The 19,935-nt window shown below is 49.4% G+C and overlaps 10 protein-coding genes across 10 annotated transcripts; 6 read left to right on the top strand and 4 right to left on the bottom strand.

Annotated features, from left to right (window-relative positions):
* Window positions 1–1,099: 1,099 nt before the first annotated feature.
* On the top strand, window positions 1,100–2,390 carry LTR64_007454 (uncharacterized protein; the record flags this gene model as incomplete). Its single annotated transcript, XM_064901772.1, has 3 exons — window positions 1,100–1,652; window positions 1,704–1,849; window positions 1,938–2,390. 3 exons carry the CDS (start codon window positions 1,100–1,102, stop codon window positions 2,388–2,390), a joined length of 1,152 nt encoding a protein of 383 aa, XP_064751451.1.
* A 433-nt stretch (window positions 2,391–2,823) lies between these two features.
* On the top strand, window positions 2,824–3,594 carry LTR64_007455 (uncharacterized protein; the record flags this gene model as incomplete). Its single annotated transcript, XM_064901773.1, has 1 exon — window positions 2,824–3,594. One exon carries the CDS (start codon window positions 2,824–2,826, stop codon window positions 3,592–3,594), a length of 771 nt encoding a protein of 256 aa, XP_064751452.1.
* A 603-nt stretch (window positions 3,595–4,197) lies between these two features.
* On the top strand, window positions 4,198–5,013 carry LTR64_007456 (uncharacterized protein; the record flags this gene model as incomplete). Its single annotated transcript, XM_064901774.1, has 3 exons — window positions 4,198–4,873; window positions 4,915–4,942; window positions 4,989–5,013. The coding sequence occupies 3 exons, from the start codon at window positions 4,198–4,200 to the stop codon at window positions 5,011–5,013; spliced, it is 729 nt and encodes a 242-aa protein (XP_064751453.1).
* A 247-nt stretch (window positions 5,014–5,260) lies between these two features.
* On the bottom strand, window positions 5,261–7,213 carry ALG6 (Glucosyltransferase-like protein; the record flags this gene model as incomplete). Its single annotated transcript, XM_064901775.1, has 1 exon — window positions 5,261–7,213. The coding sequence occupies one exon, from the start codon at window positions 7,211–7,213 to the stop codon at window positions 5,261–5,263; it is 1,953 nt and encodes a 650-aa protein (XP_064751454.1).
* A 765-nt stretch (window positions 7,214–7,978) lies between these two features.
* On the top strand, window positions 7,979–9,508 carry NSR1 (nuclear localization sequence binding protein; the record flags this gene model as incomplete). Its single annotated transcript, XM_064901776.1, has 1 exon — window positions 7,979–9,508. One exon carries the CDS (start codon window positions 7,979–7,981, stop codon window positions 9,506–9,508), a length of 1,530 nt encoding a protein of 509 aa, XP_064751455.1.
* A 953-nt stretch (window positions 9,509–10,461) lies between these two features.
* LTR64_007459 (uncharacterized protein) lies at window positions 10,462–11,582 on the top strand (the record flags this gene model as incomplete). Its single annotated transcript, XM_064901777.1, has 2 exons — window positions 10,462–10,495; window positions 10,531–11,582. 2 exons carry the CDS (start codon window positions 10,462–10,464, stop codon window positions 11,580–11,582), a joined length of 1,086 nt encoding a protein of 361 aa, XP_064751456.1.
* Window positions 11,583–12,533: 951 nt separating this feature from the next.
* Window positions 12,534–13,202, bottom strand: LTR64_007460 (uncharacterized protein; the record flags this gene model as incomplete). The annotated part of the gene is made up of 1 exon (XM_064901778.1): window positions 12,534–13,202. One exon carries the CDS (start codon window positions 13,200–13,202, stop codon window positions 12,534–12,536), a length of 669 nt encoding a protein of 222 aa, XP_064751457.1.
* Window positions 13,203–13,646: 444 nt separating this feature from the next.
* LTR64_007461 (uncharacterized protein) lies at window positions 13,647–15,407 on the bottom strand (the record flags this gene model as incomplete). The annotated part of the gene is made up of 1 exon (XM_064901779.1): window positions 13,647–15,407. One exon carries the CDS (start codon window positions 15,405–15,407, stop codon window positions 13,647–13,649), a length of 1,761 nt encoding a protein of 586 aa, XP_064751458.1.
* Window positions 15,408–16,232: 825 nt separating this feature from the next.
* On the bottom strand, window positions 16,233–17,768 carry LTR64_007462 (uncharacterized protein; the record flags this gene model as incomplete). Its single annotated transcript, XM_064901780.1, has 1 exon — window positions 16,233–17,768. One exon carries the CDS (start codon window positions 17,766–17,768, stop codon window positions 16,233–16,235), a length of 1,536 nt encoding a protein of 511 aa, XP_064751459.1.
* Window positions 17,769–18,405: 637 nt separating this feature from the next.
* Window positions 18,406–19,611, top strand: LTR64_007463 (uncharacterized protein; the record flags this gene model as incomplete). Its single annotated transcript, XM_064901781.1, is given in 3 exon segments — window positions 18,406–18,860; window positions 18,886–19,502; window positions 19,517–19,611. The coding sequence occupies 3 exon segments, from the start codon at window positions 18,406–18,408 to the stop codon at window positions 19,609–19,611; spliced, it is 1,167 nt and encodes a 388-aa protein (XP_064751460.1).
* Between the last annotated feature and the right edge of the window lie 324 nt (window positions 19,612–19,935).

The following is a 19,935-nucleotide window of genomic DNA, read 5'->3' on the forward strand; positions in this document are numbered from 1 at the left end:
CATGTTCTGACCTCTGAAGTGTTTCGTTACCATCTCTTCTTACCTCTCGGCCTTTCTGTTCTCCTGTAGTTCACCCTATAGACCACAGCATGTGGGCAAATTGAAGAGAAAAAAAAGGAATATCTTCCACATCTTCCCCATAACTGAAGCATTGGCTCCCCGTTCTCGTTGTCGACCTTATCGTGATGGTGGCGCGTCTAGGTGACGGCCAGAGCCCTGGGCATGGTACGAGCATTCGAAACGAAAGAAGCTTACGTCTTTCTTCCCTTCCTTGATTGCCACAGATCAAAGATTCCAAGGCTTTTAGAAATGCTCCTACTGGTATACACAAAGTCTTGTTTCTGCCACAGATCTGAGGCATTCAGACCAGTGCTGGTCACTGGCGAAGCGGGTGCCATTCCTTGGCATCACAGCACTGTAGAACCTATAGCACTGTAAATCCAAGAAGCGACCTGCTCACATGAGACTCCCAGTTATCGACCCCACTCCGTACTGATCAGAGAGCTCAAGTGGACATCTACGTACTAAGCTCTAGTACAGAAGCTACTCGTATTCGGTCACTGAATGGAGCTCCTGATAATTAGCTAGTGGTAGGAGACGAACATCCTTAGACCATACAACCCAGACCAGATGGAGCTGGGACCTCTCACGAATGGCACTCGTACCGGATGTCAGACCGATCATGAATCGATCTGCTTCATAAAATATGCTTATTTAGTCGAGATTTCACGTACTGAATGACGTTGTAACGAACACCGACATTCCGTTCAACCACCTACAGAGACGCTAATGGTTTGTCTTTTCAAACTCACCCCATATGAGCTCCTCATTTTCGACCTTGGCATGTCCTCAATTCAACCGAGAGCGACAAATTCTGGCTGTAAGTTTCCATTACGACGCGGTCGTTCCTCTCGATCGGGACGTGCTTGTTCTTCGGCACGACGTCATGGTTTGGGGCATAGCAGCACACCGAGCTTGCAGTCTAACAGTCGGTATGATAGCGAAGGGGGAAAAGTCGCCTTGGTGATTTGTATACGAGCATGAGGTGCTCCTCCTCTCCTCTCTATATCATGTAACAGAATGGTAGTCACATCCGACCATGTCGATAGTCAACGTCGACTTGCTCGCCTTGGCGACGAACCCTCTGTATTTCTCAACACTCTCTGTCACGAATATCAGCACTCCGGCTATTTCACTGCTTTCGTACGACAACTCTTGGAGTCAATCTGTTTTGTATACGAATGCCACGGCGAGACTGCTAGTAGATCTTCCCTACCAGGCTTTCCATGAGGGAGGAGTCTACGATGCAGCCACTCACGCTTTGTACGTGTCATCAAATTACCAGTCGCTACAAGATCCTATCAACATGACGATTATATATCTCAACCGAGACTGGAGTGTCAATAACATTACGGCGTCTCAATTTCCCAACCTTCAAGAAGCTAATGGTGGTACTACATTTTACCCTGTGGGAGCTAATATCTCAGCTCCTCCACCGAACCAGATCTGGTGCGATCAGGGTGACTTCATTCACTATAGCGGTCTTGTGTCCGTCAACCCAGAAAGCAACAGCAGTAACGTTGTACTCAACAACTTTCTCGGTCCAAGAAACTTCTCCTCAGTCAACGACGCAAGGCAACATCCAATTACAGGTACACGAATCTCCTCTCTTGCTAACGTGCTTATGACTAACTCATAGACAGGCGACATATGGTTCACAGATGCTGCTTACGGATACTACCAGAACTTCAGACCAGCACCTACCATCCCGCAACAAGTATACAGATTTGAACCGGCTACCGGTGTGTTGCAAGTAGTGGCAGACGGTTTCGTACAGCCGAATGGACTGGTAAGTCAGACCTTACCACTTCCAATTAGCACACGATGGTATAGATGGTATGCTTGTTTCGTGTCGCTAACGTATTCGATTGGAACAGGAGTTTTCCTCCGACCTCAAAACGTTATACGTAACCGATACAGGTGCTACAGGACCCGACCTGAACCTGACACGGCCTGCCACAATCTACGCCTACAACATCTCTCCTAATCATCGTACAGTCAGCAACAGGCGAACCTTCGCCTATGTTGACAGTGGTTTGCCCGACGGAATTCACGCCGATATCAGTGGAAATGTTTGGGCAGGCTGTGGCGATGGTGTTCATGTTTGGAATCAACAAGGCGTCCTGATAGGCAAGGTATTTCTTGGTGAGACAAGCAACAACTTCGCGTTTGGGCCTGACTTAGGCAATGGTCAGGGTAGCATCGTATGGATCTTTAGTAATAACCGCTTGTGGGAAGTGAGAGGTCTCAGAGTGCAAGGCAGAGAAGTCTGCAAGGACTGGTATGGGCTTGCGAGTTGTGGTATTCAGGGTGCATCAGCGCCGAAGTGATAGCATAGCGGTTGAGGTATTTCCAGTAGATGGGCATCCGGAATTGTTATCGCAGGCATGCTGAGTGCCTCGCCTCGACATACCATTGATTTTTCTCATTATCGCAACGACTTTAGCCACACCCAAAGTACGGTCAGAAGCAACAGTTCTGGAGAAATATCTTAAAGTGCAAACAAGATGTCAATATTGAGCATTATTCAAAAGAAGAGCTCAACTCCACACCTTCACTTTCAGGGCGGTAGCTAAGCTTCTCGAGGCTCCGCTTATCCCGCATGTCGTCCTGAGGAGTGTCGTCATTTCCGAGCAGTTCACTTACGTGTTCCGCAATATGCATTTGGTTCAGTGTGGGCTCAGCTGTGCTTGCGACCGATATAGTCTCGGAGCATCATGACTGTACTTGTCGTTCTTCGTGCCAGTGCGACAGGTGGTCGAGATGGTTCTCTTGGGTGGGCTGGAAGTTGTGGCAGCTGGCTATCTGCTCAATGAATTCAACAAGGACAAGATTGAAGCACGTGAAAGAAGGAAGAAGAGGAGGGACGACGACCGACCTTACTCGAGACCACCTCGCGTTGATAGCCAGCAATCGAACTACCTGCAACCACCACAGAAGCCGCCTCGTCCATCAAGTGCGCCACCTAATGACCCAAGACCCGAAGCATGGCAGCAACATCAACCACCACCACCACTGAGTCAGCAATATGCCCACCCTCCATTGCAGATCCCTCAGCATCAAGCATACCAACAGCCACCTCAGCACTCACACTTAGTACTTCCAGCTCATCAGCAGAGTTTCATCCAGCCACCTTCGAACAATCCTTATATCCAGGCTCTGCATAACGATCACACCTTTCCGAACCAGCCAGCACCCTGGCAAATTACATCGAACCAACACGCAAATCAGAGACCACCTATAGGTCCAGGACAGATGCAAAGACCTAATACGTTTCATACTTCTCCGCAACCGCAGCCACAAGGACCAGTACCGAGTCCTGCGAATTTCGCGCAGGCCCATACCTTCCCTGTTCACCAGATGGCTCAACCCCCTGTTCCAGCAGGAGGGTTCACCTACATAGACACAAAGACTGGCAGAGTTTCGCATAACCTATATCCTCCTGATCACCCTATGGCTCGTGGTGATCCTCATGGTGGCAGAGACATGACACGAGAGATTGGTCCGGCGGAACGAACCAGGGATCATCGATAGGAGGGTCCGTTTCTATTTCTGTACGGAACGAAAGAGATCAAGACGATTTGGCATATGGAAAGGATTACTCCAGCTCGAGAAGACGACGCGGAAGCATGTCGTAGGACGAGGATAGAAGAGGTAGGAGGAGGTTACCCCGTTTACAGCTATTTGGCTGAAGAACGAATACACGATGACGACGAATGGAAGAAAGCTTGCACGATTGACCAAGATACAATTTTGGGAACATTTTTGTTAGCAATGTCCATGCATCCAGTCGGTAGATAGCCTACACGCCAGCATTTCAGGACTAGATACGAAGAACCAACGTGAGAACTCTCATAACCAATTCCTATGAGCCTGACCCACAACCAGAAGCTAGAGTGTGTTCTGGACTACTATTAGCAGTATTTTGAAGCTCCTGTTAGCCACTATGAGTATACACTGTGAGGACGTTCCTGTGCCCTCACGTCTTCGCTCATACGGAGCAGTAGAATTGTTCCTGCCTGGAAACCTGAGCAACGTCATCCGCCGCTGCGCCCGACGAGACGAAGAAGCCTGCGACGAGATAGCGCTTCAAATTCAAAACCAATCTTCGCTTAGTATTATACGAACACACAAAAAATGCGTCCATATCTCTATATCGCCCTCCTTGGTGCATCTCTAACCGGCGCACGCAACATCATATCCCTCCCCGACCACCAGTCAAAACTCGACCAAATACCCCCACCGCCGCAACAACTCCATGCTCGAAGCGAGCAATCACCCATGGCTTCACGACCTGAGAACCTCGGACCCGCCATCCCAGACCAGTCAACTGGCAGCGGCAGCAGCAGCAGCGATAGCAATCAACTAACAATCTCCGACATCCTCCCAACCCAGCGGCAAATCAACATCTTCGCTTCCTTGACGCGAGACATCTCCTCGCTGAGTGGTCGGCTAGAATCCAGCAACGCAGCAAGTAATACCACGCTCCTCGCACCTCTAAACAGCGCTATGCAGTCTCTACCGCGCAAACCCTGGGAAGACAGGCCAGACGACACATCCGACATCTCGGCGCAAAGAGACGAGGACAAAGCCGTGAGGAATCTGCGGAGATTTGTGCTCGAGCATGCTGTTGGTGTGAGTCCTTGGGAGGAGAAGCAGAAGGTGCGGACTTTGTGGAGTGAGGAGAATGGAGAAGACCGTGGTGAGATTTGGTGGGAGAGACGTGGTGGTGGGGAGGATGGTGGGGAGGAGAGGAGGGTGATTATGCCTTGCGAGGTTGTGGTTGAGAGGGTTGTGGGACGGGTTGGGAATGGTGAGATTTGGTCGTTGAGGCAGACGTTGAATTATGAGTAGAGGTGTACAAGATTGGGCTGGCCGCAGGGTATGGATGGGTGATGAATGGTATGAATCATGAATATTTACTACAGGAATGACGAGTTGTTCTTCCTGTGAAGAGCTGGGGGTTTTATGCGGATTTTACTGAGCGTGGTATTCTTAAACGTTCACTGTGGATCTGACATCAATATTAATTCCTAATAGACTAGCATGATATGTCCAGATCCGCGCCGTGCTACTCTTCTGATGCTGATGCAACTTCAGATCCATAGACGGACCTACATACTTTTATGATGTACAAAATCGATCATTAACGACCTTGCCTCTGATCCCGGAGGAGAACGCTGATGGGCATAAACATCCATTACCGTTTCCTACCTTTGCCTTTCTTCTTACTGTGCTTCTCACCACTACTCGGCGTCGCAACGACGCTAGCACTGTCGGCAGATCCATCTTCCTTCTCTTCTGTGATAGTCTCTTCCTCGCCGAGGTACTTCGTCACTCTCTTATCTGCCTCGTTCAATGCCGCATCGACTCTCCTCTCAATGTACTCGAAGTAATCGTCTAGTAGTCCGGACTCAAGTATTAGTTTCCACGTGCACCATAAATAGCATATGCCGAACCCGAGGCATCCGAAGCAAGCATTGACCACGATCCATAGATCTGGCTTGTTATCAGGTGGCTTTGCAAACGCTGACAACAAATGCCAGAACAGCATGAGTATGTACGACCACCAGTGGAAGATCTTGGTCGGTGTCCGCAGCTCATCAGGCGCGAGTGGTCGACCCGGTACATTGGGCAGATCGGGATCGTAGTAGCAACTAACACTGAAGATCGGTAGGCCAAGTAGCCATGTCCACAGAGCTGTAAGGACAGTGTATGGGATCGCCAGGCCATCTCGACGAAGCAGTGGGAACATCGTCCAAACTGCAAGGGCGTTGGCGAAGCCGATCCAGGCTCTGTATTCCTTGGAAAGTCCTTTGCTACTGCCGAGCAGCAAGGTCATAGGTAGTACTGGGAGGAGGATCGATTTCTCGTGAACCTGGAAGCTGAAGAGGAAAAAGCCAAAGGCGCTGCTTGCAAATGCGTAAGGGAGGAGTTGTGGTTTAGGACAGCCAAGGAGAATGACCATACCAGGTAGGATAGACATGAATGTCATATATGCGGATAAACGTGGAAGTGCGATTAAAGTCTCGATTTTCTGAAGCTTGAAGACAGTGTTAAGTGCGCACCAGAAGTTCGCTACCTTGTCTTCGAACACTCCTCGAGCGAAAGGAAAAATGCGGTGAACCATCTGTGAGAGTTGCAACAGTATGGCACCAACTGGTGTCTTGCCATCCAAGGTAATCCGTCGTTGCGCAAGGAACGGTGGGGGTGGTCGGTAGGGCAAGTCAAAGCCACGATAGAGATCGTAGAGCGTGCCTGCGAGAAGTGGTGCAAGTAGTGCAGCAAAAGCGACAATCGTGATAATCGCAATAGCAAGCAACCGACCTATGCGCAAACGTGGTGAAAGGCATGAGCCCAGGAGGTAGGCGAAAACTGCTGGTGCGTAGTAAAGTGCCATCTGCTTAAAACCAAGCGCTGCAACGAAGTAGATGCAAGACCATAACGGACGACCCGCGTATATACTGGACAAGCTCGCAATGACAAATCCGAGCATGACGGTGTTATATTGAAAATGGCCGTGGTCAATGAGCATCGTTGCTGGTTGCATAAGAATAGCAACGAGAGCAATATTCGATGCCGTCGTCCCTAAACCTTGACTTCTGCTGTAATGTCTGATGAATATGATCAGTGCCGCTACGTATACCAGATACTCAGACACAATGACTGTCGCCCGCATATAGACTTTCAGGCTCTGACTTTCGTAACCTCTAGAACTGTAGAGTGCGAACCATTCTGGATTGATCAAAGTGCCAATCTTCCCACAGATCCAGCTGTGGTACGCTGTCAAAGGCGGATAATCTAGACCCCAATACGGCAGATCGTAGAAGTACCACATTGAAGGTGGTGTGTGTTGAGTAATTTCCATCCAATGTCTTTGAGCCTCAAAATCACCGTGCATGGGAGGAATACCTTGGCCTGAATAGCCCCATATCCCAACACACCACCTGAATAGGCCCGTGAAGATGAGGATTAGCGGTACCGATATCCATTGTGATTTGCCTCGGGCAGGAAGCAAGAAAGATACAAGATTGAATTCTGGATCGATGCGGTCTGATCCGGGTTGGACTTTTGCTATATCTGTTAAGGTATTGCTTCGGACAAGCTGTCTCTTCTTCTTGCGAGGCTTGTGTGGTGTTGAAGCTGCAGACATAACTTCTAATGAAGGAAAGGGATGAAGCTAGTGAAAGCACTCGTCAATGAATCATGTTCGGTGCACTATAGCAGTTCCAGGCCGCTTGCTAAGACCTCACGTTTGATAGACAACCCAATCAGGAGCTTCGAGTTGCTTTGAGAAAAAGCTCGGTGTCGGAGTATCCCTTCTCCGAGACAGCAAAGATTGAAGAGGTTGGTGTTTACAGCATGTCTGCCGCCAAACTCCGTATCGAACATCGCTCAACACGGCAAGTATTTTACATGTGGATATACACAAGGCAGCTTATCGTATCTTAGCGTGGTCTCCAAATTTTCCAGTTTGCCTTGTCGGACGTTTTTTCTTCGAGCTATATCTTCACAACTTTTTGTCGCATTCTACAAGCATCTTTCACTTGTATCGATTGCGGTTTTATCTATCTTTTGTGGGCGAAAGTATTCCTGAGGGCATAGCTTGAGGGTTATTGAGTCTTGGCAACTGAGGGTAAAGTGTATCAATTGCAAAAAGGTTTCTGCTTGTCTCTACCTGTTGTGTCTATTAAATTCATCCGAGGGTCTTGTGGTCTTGTCGCATTATTCTATCAAGCTTTCCGTTAGTCAACGAGAAGCCGAGGGAACTTGTGGGCTCGATACAACATCACAGTGGGTGACGGCTTTACTGATTGATCCAACATCGATCTTCAGAGGGTATTTGTGTGTCTGAGGGATTTCATACAGTAAGTCGTACACAAAGCTCATATCTTGAAGTTGCTAATCTCCTACAGAGATGTCGAAAACCAAGTCTGCCGATAAGACTGCAAAGTCGTCGAAGACTGATGCATTGTCCAAGACAAAAGACGTAGGCGTGAAAAAGTCTACAAAAGATGTTAAGCCGAAGGATGTCGCTAAGGTGAGCGAGAAGGACGAAAAGAAGTCCAAGAAAGAGAAGAAGGACAAGAAGAAGGTTAAAGAGCCTACACCTGAGCCTGAATCCTCTTCAGAGAGTGATTCTTCCGAAAGCGAGGTCGAGACGAAGAAGCCAGCCGCCAACGGCAAAGTCAACGGTACTAAGAAAGCTGCCGCCAAGGACGATTCTAGCGATGAGAGCGATGCTGACACCTCTGACGAGTCTGCCTCTTCCGAGGACGACAAATCTGCACCAAAGAAAGTTGGCGTCGCAGCCAAGACCAATGGCGCAAAGGTTCCTGCCAAGAAGGACGAGAGCGACGACTCCGCTTCCGATTCCTCTGAATCCTCCGACGAGGAGGACGCTCCTACCGGTGCTGTGTTAGGTCAAGCTCCCCCAGTTGATCAAGTGGATTCTTCAGATGACGACGATAGCAGCGAAGACGAGAAGTCAGCAAAGCCTAGTGGCGTGAAGGTCGCAGCCAAGAACGATGAGTCTGAGGACGACAGCGATAGCGAAAGTTCCGACTCTAGCGAGGATGAAGCAGAAAAGAAACCAGCCATGAAAGCCAACAAGCGCAAGGCCGAAGAAGAAGCCGAACCAGTTACCAAGAAGGCAAAGACAGACACTGCCGCTAGCGGCGAACCGGGCAAGAAGAACTTGTTCGTCGGCAATCTATCATGGAACATAGATGAAGCATGGCTTCGAGAGACCTTCGAGGAGCATGGTGAGTTGTCAGGTGTTCGCGTTATGTATGATAAGGCCACACAACGTGCCAAAGGTTTCGGCTATGTGGAGTTTGTCAACGCAGACGACGCTGCCAAAGCTTACGAAGCCAAGAAGGGATTTGAGCTTGATGGCAGAGCGATCAACCTCGATTGGGCAAGTGTCAAGCCTGATAACCGAGAGCAGCAAGATAACCGACGAAAGAGCTACGGTGATCAGCTAAGTGAGCCAACGGATACTCTCTTTGTTGGCAACCTATCGTTCGACGTTGGTCAGGAGCAGGTCTCAGAGGCGTTTACACCATATGGCACAATCTTGAGTGTTCGTCTTCCGACCGATCAGGCTACGGGCAGTCTTAAGGGATTTGGCTATGTTACATTCCAGAATGTCGAGGAAGCTGCTGGCGCCCTCGAGGCTATGCAAGGTGCCTACATCTCCAAGAGACCAATTCGTCTCGATTACAGCCAGCCACGACCACCAAGAGAAGAAGGTGGAGGCTTCGGTGGTGGACGAGGCCGTGGCGGATTTGGTGGTGGTCGTGGCAGAGGCGGTGATCGAGGAGGTCGTGGTGGTCGAGGTGGCTTCGGAGGTAGAGGTCGTGGAGCTCCTCGAGGTGGTCGTGGAGGCAGCACCAACCGAGGAGGATTTGGCGACTTCAAAGGCCAGAGACAGACCTTCGACTAAGGCCATCCACCTTAAGCACAAACCTCAGCTTGACAGCTGCATCCTGCTATGATAGTCTCTATGACTGAAGACATCGATGCCGATTGCTGCATCACGACAGCAAAAGTCGCACGTCTGCTTGCACTTATCCGAATCACTTGTGTCAAACACTTGCTTGTATGTATAGAGGGCTCGTGGGATAGGCTGTGGGTACTGGGGGCGTTTCGATGAGTGTGCTCATCTTGAAAAGTCGAATGAACAAAAAATGCAATAATATCACCTGTTTTGAATAATTACGTGTTCGTTCTCGCAGTGTTTTCTTCCACTAGCCTCACGCAGGGATATTTCTGCATTCTTCCAGGTAGTTTCCCCCATCCGATGATGTAACGTGATTGGATCATCTTGCAATGCTGCAATCAGTTACTGACCACGTCTGCCCGGCGCTTGACACATTTGACCGCCTTGCATAATGGACCTTGCTAGACCCCGACAGCCCTGGCAGCCACCAGAAAAGGCATGCACCTGATCATCTCAGGCCTGCCTCGATCGCATCGTCCATCGTCGTACTTTCTTCGTAGAGCTGCATCGTCTGACATCTCTCAATCAGCAATCGCGGCAAACAGCTTCTTATTGTTTGTATTACACCAGGTGATATCCACCACTAACCGGCGTCGATCATCCGGACAATTGGGTCGAGTTCTATTCATACCCCGCTGCCTATCGAGTTCACTTATCAGCGGTGAAGCATCGGAGTCGATCTCCTAAATCCGTTAATTCGTTACGAGTACTTGAAAGAGCACAGCGTGCAGTAAAAACTCTGAGCTGGTCCGACTCTGGCAAGGCACATTGTCGCTCAACAAGTATCAGCTGTGCAGGTGTGCTTGCAGGCAGGTACGCCATGCGACCATCTCATTTGGAACCAATTAGTTCGGAGAGACGTGACAGGCGACAAACATGGTCACAGGATCGTTCTAATGTACAATCACATCAAAGCACAAGAAGATCCAGGTTTGAAGGTGAGCATTCATCTCTGATTCTGACAGGCATGCATTCACACGAGGCAGATTCATGGATAGATCTCTCGTCACAACCGTCCTCCTCCTCGCTAGCCACTAACCATGATCGCGATGAGATCATCACGACCGGATTGCAGATTCGCAGGGATAATGCCAGAAGATCTCGACAACTTCGAATTACAGGCCCGAGCGCTGCCAACCAGCCAGCTGCACGTTCTACCAGTGTCGCAGGCAGTAGTCAAGACGAATATACCGAGAGTGAATCGGACAGTGACAAGGTGTTGAGCAGCTCTAACGAAGATGTTTCAAACACCTCGAATGCTGGAGAAGAAGAAGAAGAAGAAGACGATACACGAACAGCACTCGGCGTGACCCATGTCGAGAGGAACATCTTCACACCTCAGCCGCACGCTTTCTCACATCCTCCACATGGAAGAACAGGACCCATCTCAAGCTCTCAGCCCGTCGATTCCTACTTTCCTCCGCAACAACCGCCGCCCTCGTCCTCACATCGTCTCCCTTCCAATCGTGTCCCGACCATACAAAGACCATCACAACAAAGGGTGAGCTCCAACATTTCGCCTGATCACGATGCCGCTTTACGAGCCTCGCTCACCACACTACTCTCGTGCGCTAATGCTGTTCGAAAGGATCGTGACCATGACCACCAACAGACTACTCGTCGTTCGAATCAACCGACCACCCTCAGGCTAGTCCCGGAATCTGAGATGGACAACGAGAATCGAGTGGTACCTCCAGCCTCTCCAAGGGTCTCTCCTAAGCGAAAATCCCGTGAGTCGAGTAAAGAGCGGCAGGCGAAGAAGGTTCGAGCTGTCACAAAACAGACACCAACGCCTGAAGAGATGTTGGTCAGTCCAACGATGATGACATGGTTCATTTCTGCCGGTGTCGTTCTTGTATTTTCAGCCATTTCTTTCAGTGCAGGTTATGCTTGGGGCAAGGAAGTAGGTCATCGCGAGGCTCAGGTTGGCCTCGAGGGAATGAGTTGTGGCAGGGAGGCTATCCGTGGTTTCCGAACCGGGTTGAGCAAGTTACGACTGACCACGGCAGGGGCTTAGTTGGCTCCATGAAGGATGAAACAACGACGGATGAGTAACGAGGTACCGAACCACAGAGTTGACGTAGCGATCAGGAGTCAAGGTTTTTGAGATTTACTGGAGACATACCATGGAGGAGACAAGCATGTTGGCAGAACGTATTTTTGACTGGAGTAAGCCGGGTGGTCGAGCGCGATAGACCAGATACCACGGTTGCATGCATCTACATCTCCTTCGTTCGATTTCTGTACGGCAATAGAGCATGATTTGGCAACGGACAATCAGAGAGCGAAGAAGTTATCGCCGAGAGTCGAGATTGGTGGACAAAATCACAATCTAAAGCACCTTCATCCCAGATAGGTTATGACTGTTGAAGTCGTCTTATGCTAGCGAAAGAACATCGACAGTACCAGCAATTTTACACCATGAAAACTTATACAGCTCTCTGTTAGCACATTACGTATTCTACTCTAAGGGGAACATTACAAGGGACTGGATAGGTAGAAACCCATATCATCTCAAAACCGCACAATCAGACCCTATCTCCAATGGCGTCTACCAGGAAATCTTCTGGCGAGAGACAGTAGATTAAGAATACTGATCATAATAGATATGAGCAATTGATCGGATCTCTTGTGTTCTGGAGCACAATGATCAGGAGCACGTCTTTTACCTTGCCTCAAAACTGTAAAGGCGAACAACACACATAATATGGTTGCAAAATGCCTGAGGTCTCGCTTGCCCTTGTTGTTCTACAAACGTACATGATGCCGCTATTCATCCTTCCAAATCGAGTGCCATTGTGGTATATGGTGCGCAATCAGACAGCCAAATCGCAGTGTCTTGTCGTTCTAGTAACGCGACACAGAATGAGTGTGTCTCTCTTTGATGTACACTAAGCTGCTGTGCTCTTACATCCCGCAATACATCCTACTCTTCCCATCACATGTAGACCATCCATCCAAAAACCTTTTACATACTCCTCAAAAAATTCGCCTCCCTAATCTCCTTCCTCCTCGCCTCCCTCATACTCCTCGTCAACTCCCTCCTCCTGTCCGCAAAAACCACCCCTCCTTCCTCAGCCTCAACTAAATCCTTACTCTGCTCATGCAACGGCACAGGCTTCTCCATCCCCGCCAACATCTTCGCCATCTTCCGCTCGTACTTCGAGCGCTGCTTCTTCGTCATGCTCGACACGTCGATCCCGCCGTCTATGCTATTGCCCGTCGAGGGCGCGTTGGGGTTTGGGATGAGCGTCCATAGCCAAGGGGGATATTCGTGGTCTTCGAGGGCGACGAGGGGTTTGGTTGGTTGTTTAACGTAGCTGAGGGTTGTTAGGGGAGTTCCGCCTGCGATGGAGCTGGTGAGGTGGATGGGATTTGCGGCGTTGGGTTTTGTGGTGGAGGAGGATAGAGGAGGTGTTTGGGCGCTGGAGGTTGAGGGGAAGAAGGTTTCTGAGAAGGGTTGGGTTTCTGCTGCGACGGAGGGGGTGGAGGATGTTGGTGTGCCGGGCGCGGCGGCTCTGTTTGCTGGGTGTGTTGAAATTGTTCGGATGCTGGTGTGTCGCAAGGTGCTTGAGGAGGATGTGGGTAGATTGGATATGCGGGCGAGCAGAGTACGCCGGCAAGAGGAGCAGATCATCGTGGCAGCTTGACTTGAGAGCAGCTACGAGATTGAGTACTAGTTGAGAATAGGGCTATCACCTCTTCGAGCGATCCTGATGACTATACCTTGCAATGCACCAAAGGCTCAATTGTGAACTCCAGCAAAATATTGATGCCTCGCGCCGAATATTGCCCGGCACAATGACTGCTACAAGTGATGCCTGAGCGATGATTCAAAGCACATGAGCTCTCCAAGCTCTGAGCTGGAGGACATCGTAAGCAGCATTTTGATCATATACAGCATTGTGATTACTATACTCTCCTCCCAGCACGATGAACGAGCAGCTACATGCTGTTATGGACTATGATTGCTCGTGCTCTAAGGTCTGGCATATTCACCTCTCTGGTCATCCGAAACAATGCGAAGGAGACCTATGTCATGCCGACTCAGCAACCGCAACTTCTCTTGGTAACCTCTATACTATAACAGGAGCCCGATGAAGCACGTACTGGCGAATCCCAAGGAAACTCCCGTCAGCAGCACTGACCCTGACTTAACAGCACTACTAGTAGCTGAGGGTGCGTTCGTGCTCGCCAGCTCCAGTGATAGTGCTGGACAACCATCCCTCGTCTCTGCTACCACTACCTGTCCTGGGCTCGCGCTGTATGCTTTGGCTTCAGTACACCCCTCACCAGTACAGCTATCACTGATGGCCGAACTGGGCACGAAAGCTCGGACACCTCGATTGGTTGAATTGCGCAAGCCAGTACCATCCGCTGCTACAGCCTCGACCATGCCAAACTCCTGATATCCTTGTGAGGTATAATCGGTTTCGAAACCACTCTTTTCGATTTCGTCGAGTAGGGTCCATTCGGTCTCACAATCAGCACGACCATAGACACGCCACTTGCGGAGTTCGGTTGCACCATTCCAGCTCATGTAATAGACAGTGTTCGATTCGGTATCAGGTGCATAAGTGTAAAGCGCGGGACTGTCATAGGGAGTCAGAGCTATGTCGTACTTGTAGGCTCGATAATTCATCTTGCCATCTGATGCAACGTTAGCACGGTAGATGATAGTTCCATCGGAAGTATGCTCGGTCACGGTAGGTGAATTTCCCCAGCCCACAAAGGCATTCGAATTCGTCCAATCGGTCTCATTCAGTATTTGCAAATTGCCTTGACTGGCAGAAATGGGTAGGTCGAGAGGTGCTGGGTACGCATGGAGGAGGTCGACAGTGCCTGCTTCGTGATCCAGCTGTATGATATAGCCTGAAGAGTGGTCGGCAGATCCATTAAATCCATTGGAGGCATTGTCGAAGAATGAGATGACGTCCATGCTATCGTTAGACGACAGCCAACGAGCATCGTGCTGATAAGACCAGTTTAACCCGTTCAAAAGCTCGTAGTCGGAGAGCTTGCCGCCACACCGCCAGATAATGCTTCCATCAGTACCACTAATTTTGTACAGCGTGCTAACGTGCCGAGCAGATATCAAATAGTCACCGTCTTCGTTCTTATCGACTGAATTGATGTGGAAGTAGTCCCATGGAGAAGCTGCATTGAAGCCAGTACCCACGACTTCGGACTGGTTTGGATCGACATAACTTTCGGTGAGGGCGACATGCTCGATAGCACTCCATTCAAATGTGAGCTCGTCGGTTGTCAAATTGACGTCTTGGAAAATGCTGTTTTGTATCCACCCTTCACCATCAGTGATGTTAAAGGCTGACAGATCGTATCGTTCAGGATGGTAGGTTGTGGTAAGTGCGCTATCAGTACCATCGACAATATTGAATTCATGCTGATCCAGTGCTGATCGCGAATTTAGGGCTGTAACTGTTCTGACAGTTCTGAGATTGGTGTCCATAATAACCGCTTGGCCTCGTGCATAGCCTCGATATTGCTCACCCTGGAAGAAGCAGAGATGATTTGTGTTGTTGTACTGGCAAACACGAAAATCGTGTACATTGCCTGAGCCGGTGACTCCAAATCCATACCATATCAACGTGCCGTCGGATTCATATATCGCTGCGCTGTTCTGAAAGCTTTGATAGGGTGACATGAAGATGTAACCTGGGCTGATTCCATCTTGGCTTGTATCGACAAACAGTCGCGGAGGGTATAGGTCGGGGCGAGACTTGAATTGGAGCAGATTCTCATCTGTTGTTGGATCTTCCTGCGCAATTCCTATGCTGAAAAAGTGTAAAGACACATATGTCGAGAACAGGGACAACAGCATTTTCTCGAATTGACTAGCAAGTGTAAGCAAAGAGATGAGGACGACAGGAGATGTAACGAGGCAACCAAGCGAGTTGTGTGGTTGCTATCATAGGCAAAGAGAACTGCTGTTGTGTTGTTCTATAGACTAGCTTACGACGCTCCTTCCGATTACAGTCCGTCGGACGATTGCGACAATCACAACCTACACTCACAAGTTCAGACGCTATCTACACCAACAGCAATCGGAGATCTTGTTTCGTCTGCTACACACGCATTCGGTTACACGAGTGGAACATGTGGTTCGCGATATCAATGACATCTTGAGTAAGGGATTCCAAGACATCCTTGCCTGCAGGACCAAGCTTCAGATCACAAACTCACGCGACCATTTGCCAAAAGGTCGCTTAGCATGAGTTGCAGATGGAGCATACTTTTGATAGACCCATCGTCTCCGAGCCAGCTTACGAAGGCAAAGCTTGGCTTTGCGGACCAGCCAAAACCGGAACGCCAACACCGCTACCGCGATTCTGCGCAGTGGAGTGGGAAGTTATCTCATGCTTAGTCAAATTGGTTGCGCTGCAGTCAACCTCTAGATTGCACAAGTTGCAGCTTCTCGGTACACATGCAAACGATGTAGGAGCTATTCTTCAACCGAACGCAAGTGCACTTTCGTTTCAGTGCGCATACAAACGAAAGCAAATATATGCAGATTCGGACTGAAACCCAACCACTGTCTGCTGGAATATGGAGTAGTATTCCTACCCGGATCCGACGTTGCGCCGACGAAAAGTACTTTCGTTTTGACAGAACGGACAATTGCATTGAATTGAATATGTCTGACGTTCTATCTCGAAACTTCCCCGAGGTCAACTCTGCAACCTTTAGTGCTAGACATCACAAGTGTCATTGTCTGCTGCTCCACACCGACCAGCTCAACCTTCTCATCTGCTGGTAATCTTATGTCAGGAAATCGTTGCAACAGCCGGACAACCACGTATGCTGCTTCTGTCAACCCAAAGTCCATTCCCAGACAAATCCGAGGTCCTCCATTGAACGGCAGGTATCCCCATCGTGAATTGATAGTGTCCTGATTCATTGGCATGTCTTCCTCCCATCTTTCAGGTCGAAACAGTTCTGCGTCCAGGCCATAGAAGTCTGGTCTACGATGCATCGAGTAGACGCTGTATGCTACAGCAGCGCCCTTGGGTACAAACACTGGCGACTGAAGATTTTCACCACCTCCCACAGGCAGAATTGTGTCTTTGACTGCGGTTCTAGAGTTGACTGGTACAGAGGGGAAGAGTCGTAAAGTCTCCTTTAAAACGTTTTGCAAATAGGTCATGTTCTTCAATTCCCTCCGGCTGACTGTAGGTCTATCGGCGAAAACTTCATTTATCTCTTCTTTGAGCTTCTGAAGCACGTGTGGATGTCGCATCAACAAGAAGAAAGTCCACGAAATTGTGCAGGCCGTTGTGTCTCTTCCAGCCACAAGGACGTTAATAATCTGGCTTCTCAAGATCTTTCGGTCTGGGCAAGCCTCTGCCAGTGAGTCTAGAAATACGTACTTTCCAGTTCTTTCTTCCTTGCGGTCTGTCGAAAGATTCTTGTCAATGATATGGTCGGCGAAAGAGTGAACTGTGGCGCACGCCCGACGAAACTTGGTACCTCCGACGAGCCAGTATAGGTCCTGCAAGCGCATCCGCTTCGCCACATAGTCTTGCGCGACATTGAAGGCCGCAGCAAAATCGGCGGCATCTCTTCCAGCAGATCCAGTCAATGATCCTACGGAATCGCCGAAAAGAAACGCTGTTGTGACGTCTAGAGTCAGCGCAAAGATATGAGGTTGTAAATCCGCTTGCGGTCCCTGAGTCGCCAGATTATCCAGTAACGCGTCGACGGACCCTCGAAAGACCTCACAATCCTCGTATTGTCGATGTGTGAACTGTGGCCTCAGAAGTGCTCTTGAAGTTTCCCATGCCTTGCCGTCCTGCGTGAAGATGCCAGACCCGAAGAATGGTTTCATGACTTGATCCCGCAAGCCGAGTGACCAGTCTTCAAAGTTTGTGCTTAGGATGGCTTCTAGATTTCGTGGCTCTATAGTGCCGAAAGCAAGTGTTCCCAAGAACTTTTGTTCCAAAGTTGTCCCCCATAGACGAAAATGGAAAAGAAACAACTCCATAAGGCGCGATTCTGCATCCGCCCGGAAGATCTGCTCGAGCCTGTCTATTCCCCATGGTCGTTGATTGATGAGTCGTGGAGGTGATGCGCATCCGTACTCAGCCGTTTTGAGCTTCTGGTGATGATTTTTGTTTAGAGAAGTGACTGTTGTGTAAATGACAAAAAGCACAGCAACGAGTGAAAGCGAGAGAAGCACGGCCATATTTTGAGTCCACAGCAAGCCACACAAAGATAACTCAATCAGCGCAGAGCATCTTGAGGCAGGAACATCACGAATTAAACGTCCAGGAGCATCGTCAGTTCTTGCCTTGAGGTATTAATACAGACACCATTCCAGCCATCGGGCACAATTGTGAAATACTCAGGGAAAGAGCCGCCGACGAAGATGCTGAAGAATTTGAGAGATCAAAGCACTTGGCGCTAGTAAGCGCCTGAGTTCTTGTAAATGGACACAATGATGCACCTTTCGGCCAATGAGTAGTTGTCCCTGAGAACTACAGAAGCTCCTATTGGCGTCTCCGAATCACAAAGTACGACCAGGTCCCGGCCAGCAACAGCGTCACAGATTCACAACAAGTTGCGGGCTTGCCCTGACCGGGTCGTGACGACCTCCTACAGCAAGTGGAACGTTGGCCAAAGGTCGCGCAAAAGTCGACCGATTCATCACGGAACATGGTCTGCCGTGCAAGTTCTTTATGTCGTGACGTGCTAATCTGTGCACAACCTGTATACTGGCCATGGCCTCAGTCGCTATTGGACCGTTGTCTTACCTGCATTTCGATTGACTGTCCTCATATTTAGCTTGTTGGCATTCCTGCCAGCGCAATGTGCCTCTCAACATGAGCGAAGCACTGAACAACGACAATAACGATACTGCCACACAAGCCCCGCCTCGTCTAGATACAGCATCGCCCGAAACCGAGAATACAGTAATTACCGCATCGCCGCAATCATTTTCTGAGCCAGCAGTTTACGGTCATTCGTATCAGACTCATACTATATCTGGTGGGCACAATATCCTTGGTAATGTCTACTTCGGTGCCGCGTCCGATCCAGAAGCAGATCTCTTCTCCAGGACGAGCGCTGTTAAACGGCAGGCAACCGGACCTTCTTTACTGCCAAAGGCATCGATCAGTTTCTTCACCGGTAGACGCTTGCAACTAGAGCAGCTAAAAACATGGTTACTTGAACCGATATCCAACGTTTTATCCCGGAAAGTTGTCGTGGTGCATGGTTTAGGGGGCTCAGGCAAAACGCAGTTCTGCTTGAGATATGCCGAACAGAACAGAAGCAGGTAAGCTGAGTCTTTCGAAGAATAGTCCATATCTGACCTCAAAGAGATATTGGGGTGTGTTCTGGATCGATGCAAGTACCCTCAAAGCAGCAGACCGTTCTTACGAGCAGATAGGAGACATCTTTCGCAAAGGTGCGACGCCTGCTGGTGGCCGTTTCTGGCTGTCTCAACAACATCAGCCATGGCTGATGATCGTTGATAACGCTGACGATCCTGACCTTGATATGCCATCCGTGCTGCCAATTGGAACTCGTGGCCATATATTGATCACCTCGCGCAACCCAAACGTGAAAGACCATGCGACCGCTGGCACTATCCACCTGACGAAGATGGAACCGGAGGAAGCCATTGACTTACTCCTACGCACAGCATATCCGGATGACGCGTCAGCAAGGGCAAGAAATACGTACAGAAATTGCGCCATGGGAATTGCTGAACAGCTTGGATATCTGGCCATAGCCCTTCGTCACGCCGGCTCCACGATCCGAAGAAAGATCTACACAATCGAAAAATATCTAAGTTTATATCTAGCACGTCGTGGATATTTGATAAACCCTAGAATGTCGTTGAATGATAAAGAGGCTGATATCATAACCACATGGGAGATCCCGTTCCAGAGACTAGAGAATCGAGCTAGCAGCAGTACGTCTCACCAGGATGCGGTAGCACTTCTACACCTTTTCGCTTTTCTGCATCATCAAGCCATACCTCAAACGTTGCTGCAAGCGCCATGGTTCTGCAAGGCCTCTAACGTCCTGGTTCCTAATAACGTACCTGAAATCCTACAATGTATGAACGAAGATCATGAGGTCGCTTATGCACGACTTCGTCATGCTCTGAATATCCTTTATGACTATTCGATAATTGAATTTGATGATAACACAGGTATTTGTTCTTTGCACCCAGTCATACATGAATGGGCACGATCGAGAATAGACAATAGCAGGACGATCACACAATGGCTGTGTTCTGCAGCCTTTTTGCTGGCCTGCTCTGGTCAATTAATTGAATCTGGAGGTCGGACGTCCGCAATTGCTCTCCTTCCACACGTCGATAGGTTTGTGGACCTCGCTAA

This window comes from Lithohypha guttulata, assembly GCF_036872675.1.
Source record: "Lithohypha guttulata strain CCFEE 5908 chromosome Unknown scaffold_6, whole genome shotgun sequence".
NCBI classification, from domain to species: Eukaryota; Fungi; Ascomycota; class Eurotiomycetes; order Chaetothyriales; family Trichomeriaceae; genus Lithohypha; species Lithohypha guttulata.